Here is a 15,049-nt window from a genome sequence, read left to right on the forward strand (position 1 = left end):
ACTGCAAACAGTACCTGCAACAGCCCAGCTGACTTTTCCTTTTTGCAAACCAGCGCGCGCGCTGTTTCAGTTCCGGGTGAACGTTCCATGCGGCGGAAGGCGCTGATTGGCTGGCGGGTCTCCTCCACGCGCTGCTCCGCGGCTGCTGCACTGCCCGGGCCTGCTGGCTGCAATGTAGCGCCGCCGCGCGCGCCTTTGCATGGCGCATCAGCCCTCTGCTAGCGCTTTGCGCAAAGTTGCAGGTCGGTCGATCGATCCGCCCGGCTCGGTGCACTCCTTGCGGAGTGGGGCCGGCGGGGATGCGTGCACGCGCGTCTGCATGTCTGCATGCACGGGATGCATACGAAGGGCGCTGGAGGCGCAGCAATTTTTGCAAGCCTTCCAGTGCAGCGTGGGCGTCTTTGGGGTGGGAAGGTTGCATGTTGTTTTCTGTCCCTTTATCCAAAGGATTTGGTAGCCGCCGATGTCGTGACGATGGCGGTGGGGAAGGGGTGAGCAGCCTCTACCTCAAAAGAAGCGCTTCTTTGAGGGGCTTCTCTTGCTTGACAGCCAACCAGCCTCACCTGTCTCAAAGCGGGTTTAGGGCAAGTCTGTTAAAATAAATGTAAACCGAGCATAATGGGGAACAAAGCAAGATCTGGGGGCTCGGTCCTCCCTCCCTCTCTTTCCAGGCTCTCCTGTCTGCGATTTTGGTCAAGAGTCAAATAGGGCAGCCATTTAAGAACACGAGCTTGCCGGATCAGGCCACTGGCACATCTAGCCCAGCATCCAGTTGTAGTAGCTAAGTGGATGCCCCAGTCGGAAGCCTGAAAGCTTTGTACATCACCACATCTATTTTAAAAAATAATAATTTCCACATGCACAATTTGAAATAAATTTTAAAAATAGAATACATTTCACAACAGCAAGAAAAAATCCAACCAGGTGAGCTGTGTGCCTGCAGTCTGTTGCACAGGTGCTCAGTGTGGATAGCTCTGAGGCCTCTCTTGCTCTAGGTGTGTGTTTTAAGCTATATGAAAACAGCTGCTTATTGTTGGATAGTTACCTTTTTTTAGTAAGGGATCACGATTTTACTTCTGCAGGAGAATGCAATGGTACCCTCCCCAGCAGTCATTCCAGAAAGCAGCATAACAAGATGCAAAAGCAGCAAATATTTATTCATTAAAATTCATATACTTCTTGATTGTAAAACAAACAAACCTCAAAGTGGTTTCCAAAAAGAATAAAATAATGAAATCATCAGTGAAAGCACTTGATAACTATTTAAAACCTTATTATTTTTAAAATCAACGAGAAGCTGAGAACCAGATTAAAACATGCCAATGTTCTACATGTCTGGGCTTACCTAAACAAAATACTTTAAGCAGGCGCCAAAAAGAGTCCAGTGATGTCAATACATAGTGAGTTCCAAAGTATGGGTGATGCCATACTAAAAGATTCATTCATTTCTTCATTCAATCAATCAATCAATCATTTACTGTGTTTGACTAAAAGTCATTACAAATTCAATTACAAACCCAGCAAGTCAATTAAAACCTGTTAAAAGAAATCTAGAGATATACATCCATTTACAATAAGTCAAATTAATGAATCGCCTGCACAGTCTACAGCATTCGTTTTTTATATAGTTAGCATGAATGTTTTTAGCGGCTTTTGCAAATAAGGCTGTTTTATATGTGACAAGAGGATCACAGTCAAATAATAGCTAACATATTTTCACTTCAGGGTTCTGTCCCTGTAGCGGTGCCAGCATCTGTTCCAAAAAACTCTTTCTGAGGTTTTGATAGCGTTGACAATGGAGTATATAATGAGATCTGCCTCACCTACCCCACAAATACAAAGTCTTAAATGCCTTGGAACATTTCTCTATCTCCCATCTAAGACTGACGTAGGCATTGTTTGAAAACGGAGAGCTGTAAATGCAGTTTTCAGGGAGGCAAAGGTAAGTGACTGCAAATATTGAGCTCTGGTGTGGTGAGATTTCAGCAAATAGTACCAATGGGAGAATTTTGAGATACGGATTAGAGATAAATCTTGCCTGTTAGCCTGTTCATAAACCCAATCCCTGAGCAGTCTTTCCACTCCAGGGAATATAAAATCCGTTGTCATGTTTTTTTGAGGCTGGCAGGTCTTGTACTAACTTGGCCCAACCACCTTTCTTCCATTGTTCCTCCAGGCAGAGTCTAGGCAAGCAGTCATCTGGCATATCCAGCCAAAAAGCAGTCATCTCTGCCCTAGCCTTTAGACTTTTCCTCAGCATTTGATGCAATTGACAGATTGATTTATTGCAATTCCTTAAGCGCACCTGAAATTTGTCTTTAGGGCTTCATCCAAACCTGGGCTTTAGTTCTCAACCCAGATTTCAGCAAGTGTCCATTAATGCATTAACCAGTGTTGATGAGCATGCACAGAGTGATTTGCCGCCTCGACAGAATAACTCTGAACAACTTCCCCAAATCTAGGTCAGAAGGGAAGAACACTTTTTGGATCAGAAACTCAGAACTGCACCTCTCTTTCCCTCTCTAAGGGTCCATCGCTATGGAGCCTGTCAGCATCGATAACTTGTCCATTCTGTACCAAAGTGCGGACTTCATTGTGGTTAACAAACACTGGGATGTCCGCATTGACAGCAAAATGTGGTATGAAAAGCTCACCCTGCAGAGCCAGTTGAAATATCGGTTCCCTGAGCTTGCGGACCCAGACACATACTATGGCTTCCGGTGAGTAGTTTGTAAGAAGGCTCTCTGTTTACTTAATGTGTGGGATAATAGTATGAAACAGTTTTATTCAAACAATTTATGAACTTGGTTATTAGCGGTTGCCAGGTTATATAGCACAGAAATGGGAAACTTTACAAGCACTGACTCCTGCATTATAGTACAAAAATGTATGGACCCTTGCAATTGCTGAAACCCATAAATGTATAGACCTATAAACTACAGGCAACAACCTCTTAGCACCCAGGCACAGACCTCCTCTGTAAAATGGGTATTACAGTGGTGCCTCGCAAGACGAAAAGAATCTGTTCCGCGGGTCTTTTCGTCTTGCGGTTTTTTCGTCTTGCGAAGCAAGCCCATTGACGGAGTAGCGCTATTAGCGCTATTGGTGATTTAAGGGCTAAAAACGGCTTTTTAAGGGGTGGGGAATTAGCGGTTTTGCTGCTAAAATGCTTTTAGCAGCTTAGCGATTCAAAATAAGGGGTTTGGGAGCAAAAAAAAAATTCAATTTTTTTCGTCATTTTTCGTCTTGCGAAGCAAGCCCATAGGGAAATTCGTCCTGCGAAGCACCTCTGCAAACGGAAAACCCTTTCGTCTTGCGGGTTTTCCGTCTTGCGAGGCATTCGTCTTGCGGGGCACCACTGTATATGGCTAGTGTGATGGCAACAGTAATGTGGTTGGAAATTTTCCAGGGCAATAGTTGGATGCTGATAGCAAAAACTATACAAGGCAAGCCTGTCAGTTTTCAGTGTTTTTTGCTTTGCCTATTAAGTGCAATTAAAATAAACATGTTACATTAGATTGCTCTCCAGAGCAATGCAAACTGGCGACTCCCAGATTCAAATCATTCTATGCAAGCCTAATTTCAGTTCTAAATTTTGTGGAAAACCCAAGATGACAAGTGCAAAGTGCATTTTAGTGTAAATGAGGAAGGTGTTTTGTTTTTTTAATGATTTGAGGTCAAGGCCAGATTTTCCAAAGTTCACAGAACCTTTGTTTGGAATTGTTTTACTTCTGCTACATACTTTGAAAAGTTGTTTGTTTGTTCACTGTGATTTATATGCCTCTTAAGACATTGTAACCAAATCAATGAGGTCAAGGATAATCTTTTCATTTGTACTTGGATACTGTTGGAAGCCATTTTGAATCAAGATGGCAGACTGAACCTTTCAGTCTGTTAATAATAGATAAAATTTTGTGATCTTCCAGGTTTTGCCACCAGCTGGATTTCTCCACCAGCGGGGCCCTTTGCGTGGCGCTCAACAAGGCAGCTGCTGGAAGTGCCTACAAATGCTTCAAGGAACGGATGGTGACCAAGGCCTACCTTGCGCTGGTGAGCCACCATGTTTGTCAAATTCCCTTCTAGCTATGAATCAGATGGAAGGTTGTGTCCCATTCTGGATGCTGCCCCCTGTCGATATTGCTGCTCTGCAAATTCAGAAGTGCAGGGTTCAGAAGCAAATTCAGAAGCACCTTCTCCAGAGGTACCCTAGGAGTCAACCCTTAATGGCTGATTTGCCTTCTTTTACTCTGATTGGCTTTGGTCAGCACAAAGCATGAGAAGACTTCTTAGCAGCTAAAAAACTCCCCTTTCTTCCTGGTTGGGGCTCTAGGATAGTGGAGACAGGGAATCTGCTGTTCCAAAGTATGGGTGCTGCTACACTAAAAGATGATCTACAGGATCTGCTACGATTCACCCATCTTCCCACAAAACACAAGGTCATGTTCATGTGCCCAATCCACACTTTTCTACAGGTGAAAAAGATTTTCAATGAGCACTTTTAACATTTATATTTTTTCCCCAGCCACGAAAACAGCATGTGTTTCTGGCCAGCACTGTTGAAACAGACCCGGAAAGCAGCCAGTAGGGCCTCAGACGTCAGCTGGCGTTCATATTTTTATCTTGATCCCTTTTGGGTGTCCCACTGACACGCGAGGCAAGGCGAACCGGCCATCTGTAGGATGGGTGTCTAGCGACCGGCCGCCTGTGACTTAAACATTACTTCTTTAAAAGGGAAAGATTAAAAAAGGCATTAAGTAGAAGTGAGTAGCAGATTGGCAGGAAATGAGGTTGGTTTTGCAACTGGTCACAGCTAGGAAGAGAGACTCCTTGCATGTCAAAAAGGACAAAGAGGACTCAGAGTGTGTGTGTGTGTGTGTGTGTATATATATATATATATATATATATATACATGCCAGTTTTGAGGCTGTTCGTCACCTAGGTAATTTTGTATTTCTGGGTTGAGTACTCAACATCATTCAGAGGTTACAGTCCGTGATGCTTTTTCCTGTTCCTATCCTAGGATCCTGTTCCCCACTGCTGATCTAAAGCTTTCTATTCCTTGCCTCTCCCTGTCCCAAGAAACTTCCTGGGATTTTCGTTAGCTGGAATAACGACAATATAATACATTATTATTAACAGCATTTATACAATGTATAATGTTGTTTTTTTTGTGACCTTTAACAACTACCCTGTAAGGTAGGAAGGAATTATCATCTCCATATTGCATAAAAGAGTGCAGTGAGATTGAGATGTCTTAGGCCAGGAAGTGAGTTCACTGCATTAGAAGAAGAAGAGTTTGGATTTGATATCCCGCTTTATCACTACCCGAAGGAGTCTCAAAGCAGCTAACATTCTCCTTTCCCTTCCTCCCCCACAACAAACACTCTGTGAGGTGAGTGGGGCTGAGAGACTTCAAAGAAGTGTGACTGGCCCAAGGTCACCCAGCAGCTGCATGTGGAGGAGCGGGGAAGCGAACCCGGTTCCCCAGATTACGAGTCCACCACTCTTAACCACTACACCACACTAGCTCTCATACTGTCATTACACGTACTGTCACCATCGGCTCTCACCGTTATGCCATGCCGGCCTCTGGCTATGTTAAACATCTGACGTGGATGCATGGTGTAGCCACAGGATGAAAAAGCCACAGTGGAAGCACATTATGTGTGTTTTTCCTACCCTTCCACCTGCCCCTGTGACATATTTGACCTCCCCTTCTGACTCCCCCACATCAGATAACCTGTGACTCACACCTGGGATTCCGAGCGGAATTCTGCACACCTGAAATTAGGACAGGCCTGTACGCATGCTGTACATTTAAAGCACATGGCTTCCCCTCAAAGAATCCTGGGAGCTGTAGTTTACCCCTCACAGAGCCACAATTCTGAGCACCCTCAGCAAATTACAGTTCACAAGATTCTTTGGGTCGGGGGGGGGGGAAGCTAGGTGCCTTCGATGTGTGTTTAAATGTGGTTTTAAGTGTATGATGTGGATGTCACCAAAGCTTGCCGTGGCTTTTTGTTAAACGGCCTTCCTGGATGGTGAGAGACAAAAAGGGTGGCACAAAGACTCTGCGGATGCCGAATCCGTTCAGGAAGCAGAGCTAATCTGCCGCAGATGAAATCCTCCCAGGCCAAGCGGATTATGTGTCTCTCAGCTTCTGTGGATGGGAAGAGCTTAACGCAGCCTGGTCACGGGGTAACCATGCTGATCCGCGCAGTCTGGAATGAAAAAAAGCTTATTTGCTGAGATCATGGATCTTCAAAGGAAAAAGATGTGCCTTCCCCCGGCAGTGTTACATCTCCTCCAAAACCAAGAGTCTGGTGCCCTCTTGGTTTTGGGACTGAAGAGCTGGGCAAGTCTGTCAGTTTTGGCTTCTCTGCGTTTCTCACTTTCGCAGTCTCATGTTCCGTTTGCCCCATTTCTGCATCAGTTTGCAAACTTCATTTTAAACAAGTCATCCTGAAAACCTTACATGCATCAATCAACACAGTGTGATTTTTTAAATCTCCAAGTAAAACACATCTTTGCAAGCAAGTTTGTTTTAATGTACACATTTTTGTGCACACGATTCCCTGATAGCCTTTTTTTTTTTTTGGCCTGGAGAACTGCATTACAGAATTTGCAAAAGGGCAGATCACTGCCAGTCCCTCCCCCCCCCGGGAGTAGAGATCGCAGTCTCTTGGGAGTTGGATGTCCCTGGACTAGAGGGCTGCTGGGAGTTGTACTCCAAAACATCTGGGAGGCACCAGGTTGAGGAAAACTGGTTTAGAGGAACTTACTTCAAGTAAGTGTCTGAAGCGAGGATGAGGGTAGGGGGAACTTGTGGCCCTCCAGATGTTCTTGGACTCCAACTCCCAGCAGCCCCAGCAGCCAGCATAGCCCGTGGCGAGGGATGATGACACGCTTTGTAGTCCAGCGACACCTGGAGGGCCCTAGGTTCCCCAACCCTGATTTAAAGTAAGGGAAGTTAAGATGTCCCTGTACAGCAGTTCTGCAGGTATATGGCTTTGCAAGTGATATCGACCCGTTCCCATTTTACAGTTGGGAAACTGAGGCTGGTGTTTTTTTCATGTTAAGACTCAGGGTGTTGTGACAAAATGCATCCTCTGCTTGGCAGGTGAGGGGCCACATCCAAGAGGCGAGGATGACGATCCACTACGCCATCGGGAAGAACACGACAGAAGGCTTGACACACATGATGTGCATTGAAGGGACGGAGGGTAGGGCTGCCACCACCCTTTCATGCCCCCTTGTCATTTTCATTGTAGCACTGAGGCATTGCATCGTCAGAAAACTTTGAGCTTTGCAGATGTTTTGAAAATTGAGTTTGTTTTTAACACGTTAATTCCAACATTTCTAACAGGTTGTGAAAACCCCAAACCTTGCCAGTCGGAGATAACAGTGCTTGAACATGGCCTTTACAGTGGTGATCCAGCGACGAAAGTGCTTCTGCAGCCCCTCACAGGTAAAAGGACTCCAGCTCCTTCATTGCACTGGCACTGGAATGGCCTTTCCCACAATGCAATGTGTGCTTCTGTTTCCAGGCTGTCAAGTCAGGCCAGTTCAGCAAGGCCACTTCTCCACTCTTTTGTGCCTCAGAGAAGTTTATTTACTTGTATATCTAATTGATTTTTATTGAAGTTTTTTCATACAAATAAGAAGTATATAATAACAAATGTGGCATAACAAATCTTGAATGTGAACTTACTCCTTGTGCTGCTTGTTGACATACATAAAAAATACACAAAAATAGATAAGGTGCAGAAACAGTAGTCTGGAAGACCAAAGGAAGTAATTTATACATTTTTAAGCTAAAGACCAAAAGTGTTTCGGTATAATACATGTTTCTGCACTTTCAGAAAAGAAAATTCAAGGCGGAGTACAACTTATTAGAATAAAAACAGCAGAAAAGCTTTGTTAAGACATCAGTAAGTACCGATTGGTTTAAAAAAAGGAGAGAATTCATGTTACACAGGCTTGTCTAAAACAGTATCAGTTTCAGAAGCTGCTGCCAGTCCGTGCAGGGAATACTGAGCATGGACTGATTGGTCTGACTCAGTATAAGGCATCTTCCTAATAGGGATGTGTGAAAGGTTTGTTGATGAAACCACTAGAATTGGATGAAACATTTTACATGCCTCATGGAAGCGACCTGTGTCACCCTGTCCTTGTGGGAGGTTGGGCTGATAGCCGAAAGGGTCTCTCTGTCCTAAAATTTTTTTAAAAAGGCATTGTCCTTTCCGCCCCTCCTCAGGAAGAACCCACCAGCTCCGCGTCCACTGCAGCGCCATCGGGCACCCGGTGGTGGGCGACTTCACGTACAGCTTCAAGAAGGACAGCGCCCCTTACCGCATGATGCTCCACGCCTACTACTTGCGCATCCCGACCAGCAAGGAGCTTATTGAGGTGATCGCGCCCGACCCTTTCGTCCCCACAGTGGACAGCAACTGGGCCCCTCAGCATGCCACGCACCAGCTGGAGGAGCTGATCCAAGAACTGAAGGACCAGAGCGTCCTGGCGGAGGAAGGCCGTGAGGGGAATCTGCTTGGGAGCCCAAGCCCTGAGGCCCCGCCGGAAGCCAAGAGCCCTGAGGTGGAGGAGTTGGAGCAGGAGCAGCGAGGGAAATGTGAGCAGTGGCTGGCCGAGTGGGCCCTGGAGTGAGATGGCCCACGGATCCCTCGTGGTTGGGAAACCCCAAATCTTTGTACCTTGTCACTACCGCTGATTCCTGCCAGAAGCTTTTCCAGGCCTGACTCCCAGCACCTGTCGTCTTGTTCACTCCCAACATTCCTCGGAAATGCCTCTGTGAGGGTCGCGTTCCCAAACTGGAATTTTGACTGTGTGCTTGATCAGCTTTTTAATCCCGTGCCCTCAAGCTGGCTCGTTTTAGTCGCCGGATGTGGAAGATCACGGACTGTGGTCAGGCAGGCCAGGTTTGTGCCCTGATATTGACACTCTTAAGCCATTGGATTAACGCAACTGGGGCACTGTCTCTCAGGGTGATGTCCAGTTAAGTCATACTTAGAGTAGACCCATTGAAATTAGTAGCCTTAAAATTGCTCATCTGTAATACTAGACATTTTATTTGTTCCTATATAAGCCATACTAGAGACTTTCAGAGACGAGCCACATAGTTGGCTCTGAATTTCCTAGCAGCCAGTGCAAATAGAGAGGCACACAAGGTAACAGAATTTGATTGATTGATTGCGTCAGATCCCACCTTTTTCTCCAAGGAGCTCAAAGTGACATATATGTGCATGGTCCTTTCCCATCTCATTTAATCCCCACAACAACCCTGTGAGGTAGGTTTGGCTGAGAGGCAGTGACTGGCCCAGTGTCACCCAGTGAGCTTTATGGCCGAGTGAGCACTTGAACCCTGGTCTCCCAGGTCATAGTCTGACACTTTAACCCAGGGGTTCCCCAACTTGGGTCTCCAGCTGTTTTTGGACCACAACTTCCATCGTTCCTAGCTAACAGGACCAGTGGTCGGGGTTTGATGGTAGTCAAGAAACACCTGGAGACCCAAGTTTGGGAAACTCTTCTCTAACCGCTTTGCCACGCTGGCCGATTTTCCTTGTCCCACAGCGAAAAGCACACAAACTCACTTAATGAAAAAAATAATAACATTGTGGCTAAACTCAGACAGGTACTTTACATGAGGATATTTGTCTAGAGTAGGGATGTCCAACTCCCAAGAGACTGCGATTTACTCCCAGCACAAAAAGCGGCAGTGATCTAACCCTTTTTAGGGGTTCAGGTCAAAGTTGAACTTTTTTTAGGAGTTCAGGTCAAAGTTGTTGAGTTTTTCTTAGGGGGCAAGGTTGGTGTTGAGATTATTTGGGGGAGGGCGCAGAGGTGATTATTTTAAGGCGGAATCGCCGAAAAACGCTCACCCGAACAAAAGCTGGGCAGTGCTAACTCTGAATTCCAGTTTAGCGATCCTGCATGACTGAAGGAAACAGCTACTCTTCTCAAGAAAACAGAAATGAACTAGTGATCGACCGCGATCTACCGCTATCACCCGGGATAGACCTGGACATCCCTGGTCTAGAGGATGCTGCGTAACGTAGTGAACAGCGTCCTCTATAACCATTTTACACAAAAGACACAGAAATGCTGTTCCATAGGTAGTAGCTCCTTCTAGCAGACTTACAGAGGTAATAGCACTAAGTCTTAGTTTTGCAGAAGCAATTCTATGCTGAGCCAAAGTAACTCTCAGCCTATTATTAGTCCGGGTGTTGGAGACAGTTCAGATTTCCTTTCTAAAGGAAGCACTGACCTCTTACCTGTTGGCATCCCTGCTGTTTGCAGACATGCTGGCCGGGCTTGAGTTCAAATCCAGCCACCAAACGACCGTAACGGGATGCTAACTCTTCGCATCTGGTTTCCGTCACTCACCCTTAAATTCCCCTAAACAAGTTACTGCTTCGTGTATGGCTGCTAGGGAACCTGGCAGTGAGATGATCACAACCCAGTCATAGTGGCTGATAGATGTCAGTAGGTCTTCTCTGAGGGCCATGCATGCTGGACGTCGCCCTCAGCCTCTGCTGCCCTCAGGGGAATCTGTGGGGAAAGTGTCAGAAAAAAGGGACCACTTGACCTGCTGAAACCCCACCCCCCGTCTGCCTTCAGCCACAGAGATTCACTTCCCTTTTCATCTGTCTTTCATTTTGGATAATAACCAATGCATGAGGAGGCTTGTCACATAACTGTCTCTTGGACTCTGAAGAAATGGATAAAAGAAACCAGGAAAATCTCCTTTCCTTTTCTAGCTGGGGTCCCCCAGCAGGGCACTCATAGGTATCTCAGAACCCTCAGATAACACTCCGCTCCCCAACACCTGTCAAGCATTCTTGACCCTCTTAATTTTTTTAAAAAATGAGGACTTTGGGGGAAGTTAATTCCTTGAGGGTGCCTGTTTTTTCACCTGTGTTTTCTTTTTTAAGGGTGGGTGGGGAACACTGTTTAGATGCTTTCCTTGTTGCTTTGAGAGAGAATTCTGAGTACCAACAGTTTTTCTTCTGCAGATTGGGTGCTTTGTGGTGCCCACACCTATTCCTTAGATTTCCAAATGTGCCCCTAGGCCTGAAAATTTGCAGATCCCTTTCTGGTTAAGGTTTTCTCTCTCCCTCCCTCCCTCCCTCCCTCCCTCAGAGCTCTTTTCCTGACTGACCTTTGACTTTACTTGCCATAGAAAGCAAGCTTTTGGCAATTTTAGATCAGCCATCTTGCATTTTTTTCATGTTATGTGGATGTCTGGAAGGGTATGTATGTGGGTTTCGGCTTTTATCTGCCCTGCAGTAGCAGCTGATGATGGTGATGATAACAATCCTTTTCTAGGGCATTGTAACAACTGCTCCACAACATATTTGTGTGTTTGTGTGTTAGTTAGTGTGTGTGTGTATGTGTGTGTGTCTTTTTAAAAATCACCTTTGAGCTCATTTTCCTATGCAGGTTTTAGGATGACGTTACATCACTAGTTTCAGTGCCCTTGTTCATTTTATTGTGCCCATGAAGCTTCTGAGCCCCAGTGCCCCATTTGCCATGAAAACACATTGAGCAGAAAAAAGGAAGTTGGAATAGTGATGCTCTTTCCCACTTCCTCCTTCAGCTCTATGTGCTTTACAGTTCCACCGGACCTGACTTTTACCAGATCCTGTGCGCATCCTCTCTTTCTGTCTTTGGAGAGGGGAGCTGATCTGGGTTCAGAAGGGGGAGAGAAGTGACCAGAGAGTGTCCACAACACTTGCTCAAAACTCCCTATATGCTAATTGGTTTTTTTAAAAAGTTGGTGACCCCTGCCTTAAATTGACACACTCTCTTGTGCATAGACACACACGCACACTGCCTTCCTTCCGCATGTCAGATCTAGCTGGCGAAGCTAGCTTTGTGCTCTTTGAATCCTGAATGGTGCCTAGAGACCCATGCAGTCACAAGGCATGCATTTTCTCATTGTGGCACAGAAAGGGTAGTGTCCTTTCCCTCTTCCATCTTTATTTTGAAACAAAGGGAGCATCTGATCTTCACAGTTAGGGTTGAAAACGTGCCTTACGAGGGATTCCAGGGAACTGCAAGTCCTACACTGCATGCAGATCCTGTCTCCTTATTCCTGCATGTGTCCTTCCAGCCCTCACAATAGAGACCTTGTTTTTCTTGTGAAAAATCCCATTTCCTTGTGAAACCTCTTAAAGCCTTTCCAAATTTTCCCAAAAAGGGTGCTGCATCCAAGTGTAGATTCTGCTGTTGATATTTGTGCACATTATATTATGCAAGTAGAATTTAAACTGATCACGGGAGTTTTTTTAGGCAATGCTGTGCATATATAGAATATTGCTCATAATTCCCACTAACTTATGTTTGGATTTGGGAGGGAGGGACATGGAACAGTTCTCACCACTAGAGGGCACCATTCATATTGTAAAGATAGTCCTGGTTCTCTGACTGCAATCCTTTGACAGAGATAATTATATGGAAATGATTAATCTCCCCCATTTATTTTGCAGAAGACCCTTTAACACACTCTTAGAAGAAGGAGTGCAGTGGGGAAAGAGAAAAAGGAAGATTTAAAGAGTTTTTACAAAAAGATGAGCTTAAATTGTTAGTAAAACATGGTTGATAAAAAACAGTTAGCATTTACATTTCCATTGTAAATTAAATCCAGAACTGCTGAGATGGGGATCTAAAGGCACAAACTTTAGCAGTTCGAGGGTTTTTTGCAAGATGACCAATTTTTATTTATTTTCCAAATATGCAGAAATAACTTTCCATGAGCTGCCTGCACTAAATATTTATACTGTATCACAGTCTTAAGCATCCATGCTTCATTATGTTTCTGATGCAATAGTATGCCCTTGTGGCAATAAAGATGGGCTTGTCAGTAATTGCAAGTGATTACTGGATCTCCCAGAGGATGGGGCAGAAATCTTCCAAAGTTATTCTCAGGGCACACAAACTCTGGGTCGTTTATTGCTGTGTCCACCCTGTTTCTTTATAGAAATTTCCATGGAAGTTGTTCTCATTTCTCAAATGTCTGTTTTGTAGCAAGTTGTATTTAAGCACATTGGGGAGAGGCCTTGATTACGCTGATATGCAACAATTATCACTTCGCAGGGCTGACCATATCATTAGGCAGAGCAAGGCAGACTGCGTCCTGGCCTGGCCTGCATCCCTTACAGAGATTTTCACAAGAAACAAATATTTTCCTTCAAACTGGATAGGTGAACCTCTAAGAAGAACAACTCACTCCTTGAGCGAAAGACCAAAGCCAAAGTAAAACCCCAAAGATGGGCAAGATGAGCCATTTCTCTCCAGGGAGCTACGGGGTGAGCTCCCGTTGCTCGGTCCCTGCTCCTGCCAACCTAGCAGTTCGAAAGCATGCCAGTGCAAGTAGATAAATAGGTACCGCTGTGGTGGGAAGGTAAACGGTGTTTCTGTGTGCTCTGGCACTTGTCATGGTCCTCTGTGTGCCAGTATCGGTTTAGTCATGCTGGCCACATGACCCGGAAAACTGTCTGTGGACAAATGCCAGCTCCCTCGGCCTGAAAGCGAGATGAGTGCAGCAACCCCATAGTCACCTTTGACTGGACTTAACCATCCAGGGGTCCTTTACCTTTTTACCTACCATATTGCTTATGGTCAATGAAAGCCCAACCAGGATTGATACTGGAGGAGTAGGGCCAGGAGGCTAACTTTGACACCTGAGAACACAAAAAAGCAGAAGCAAAACAAATACATATTTCATTTGAAATGGACCTTCCTGCTGAGGGTGAAGCATAGATTCTCATTTTTAAAGGGAAAAGGGAGAGAAGTCTTCTCCCAAAGTGTTGAATGCCACAAGTAATTTAACAAAAGAACAAAACAAGATGCGCTATTTTATATGCTTACAGGTAAACAGATGGGTGATTTCCTGCAAGATCTTGCGAGATCTCATCAAAGTCTTGCAAGATGTCTAGGAGAGCAAAATGTCTCTTGAGATTTGGGAGAGATCCTGCAAGCTCTTTCAGGGACCAATGCCAGCAGTGTGTCTCCACAAGCGGCAGAGGTGACACAGATGGTGGTACAGCTACAGTGCCACTGACAGTGGTGGGGAGTGTCCCACTGGAGATGGTGCTGTTGTGGCAGAGCTGGGTGACACTTCCTGTTTTGCCTCAAGTGGCAAAATGGGATGTACCATCCCTGACTTCAGGATTCCAGAACTGACAGCTGTCAGTTCGGAGGGAAAGAAGGCAAGGACCCACAGCCCAAGTGGGGCTCGCTAGCTTAGGGAGGAGTTGTGTGATTCCTCAGGCCTGCATCCTGGCCAGGCCTGTGCCTATATATATAAAAACTTCATGGGAAAAGCAGCCTAACATCATCTCACCTGAAGCTCAGCTGGGATGACATTGGACCACGGGTGCCATTTTGTGTGAGTTGCGTGCTTGATTGGTGCAAGCCTGTTTTTCTAGGGTTGGCAAATATTGTGTCTCTGGAAGGCGAAACCATTCCATCTTTAATGCCCCATGGACCAAACTGCAAAATAGCCTGACTTTTCCCATAGCATGTTCCAAAATAGTTGGGCTAATTTTTTGCTGTGCTTTTATCCAATGTTGCAGGGAGATCTAGAAATGAATATATATTTTCCTTAACCTGTTATTTTGTTAATTGTGAGAAAGAGATCTATTTTAGGATAAAATGTTCACAATGGCCAGTACACACTTTGAATGGTGGCATGACATCTGTTTCTGCTATATATTATCACCCCGGGCTAAGTTGGCATTGTTGTCTGTTTGCTAGCGACGTAAAGTCACCTATTTGTATATATATATATATATATATTTGTGTGTGTGTATTTTAAAAGTGATGTGATGTGGAACTTCGTGTGCTCATGACTCTCTGTAAGGTTTCAAAACACTACTTGTTATTTATTGTTTTGCATTTGTGGACATAACTGAAATAAACCGCACAGGATGAACATTGTCAGTGGCTTATAAATTTTACACAAATGGGGGCACAGTGCCTTTTAGTGGCACATCTAGATGTGCTGTCATTAGATCAGGGGTTCCCAAAC

General features: G+C 45.1%; 3 protein-coding genes across 4 annotated transcripts in view; 2 read left to right on the forward strand and 1 right to left on the reverse strand.

Annotated features, from left to right (window-relative positions):
* CHTF18 (chromosome transmission fidelity factor 18) overlaps positions 1 to 208 on the reverse strand; it is a gene marked incomplete at its 5' end in the record, with an annotated part of 35,334 nt that extends 35,126 nt beyond the window's left edge. Inside the window, one exon of the mRNA XM_083413968.1 lies at positions 15 to 208. Within this exon, the coding sequence (XP_083270094.1) occupies positions 15 to 208 (194 nt within the window). The remainder of the gene's footprint in view (positions 1 to 14) is intronic.
* Positions 116 to 14,954, forward strand: RPUSD1 (RNA pseudouridine synthase domain containing 1). 2 transcript variants are annotated; one of them, XM_083414039.1, is made up of 7 exons: positions 116 to 242; positions 1,726 to 1,942; positions 2,528 to 2,720; positions 3,927 to 4,050; positions 7,121 to 7,223; positions 7,367 to 7,468; positions 8,258 to 14,954. In XM_083414039.1, the coding sequence occupies exons 3-7, from the start codon at positions 2,539 to 2,541 to the stop codon at positions 8,662 to 8,664; spliced, it is 918 nt and encodes a 305-aa protein (XP_083270165.1). In that variant the 5' UTR covers positions 116 to 242; positions 1,726 to 1,942; positions 2,528 to 2,538; the 3' UTR covers positions 8,665 to 14,954. The 2 variants fall into 2 exon arrangements, with proteins under 2 accessions (XP_083270165.1, XP_083270164.1); XM_083414038.1 differs by lacking the exon at positions 1,726 to 1,942 and having other exon boundaries at positions 133 to 242.
* The window catches only part of LOC310664635 (uncharacterized protein), a 48,186-nt gene continuing 42,008 nt past the window's right edge, over positions 8,872 to 15,049 (forward strand). The window contains exon 1 of the mRNA XM_083413954.1: positions 8,872 to 8,936. The gene's annotated coding sequence lies outside the window, so the exon portion shown is untranslated. The remainder of the gene's footprint in view (positions 8,937 to 15,049) is intronic.

Source organism: Podarcis tiliguerta (genome assembly GCF_965153285.1).
Source record: "Podarcis tiliguerta genome assembly, chromosome: 14".
In the NCBI taxonomy this organism is placed as follows: Eukaryota; Metazoa; Chordata; class Lepidosauria; order Squamata; family Lacertidae; genus Podarcis; species Podarcis tiliguerta.

Bases quoted from the DNA above. Each gene is read 5' to 3' on its own strand.
- RPUSD1 (XM_083414038.1), top strand. From the start codon at position 200: ATGGCGCATCAGCCCTCTGCTAGCGCTTTGCGCAAAGTTGCAG. The intron at 2,721-3,926 runs GTGAGTAGTTTG...GTGATCTTCCAG, and splicing joins GACACATACTATGGCTTCCG to GTTTTGCCACCAGCTGGATT. The intron at 7,469-8,257 runs GTAAAAGGACTC...GCCCCTCCTCAG, and splicing joins GCTTCTGCAGCCCCTCACAG to GAAGAACCCACCAGCTCCGC.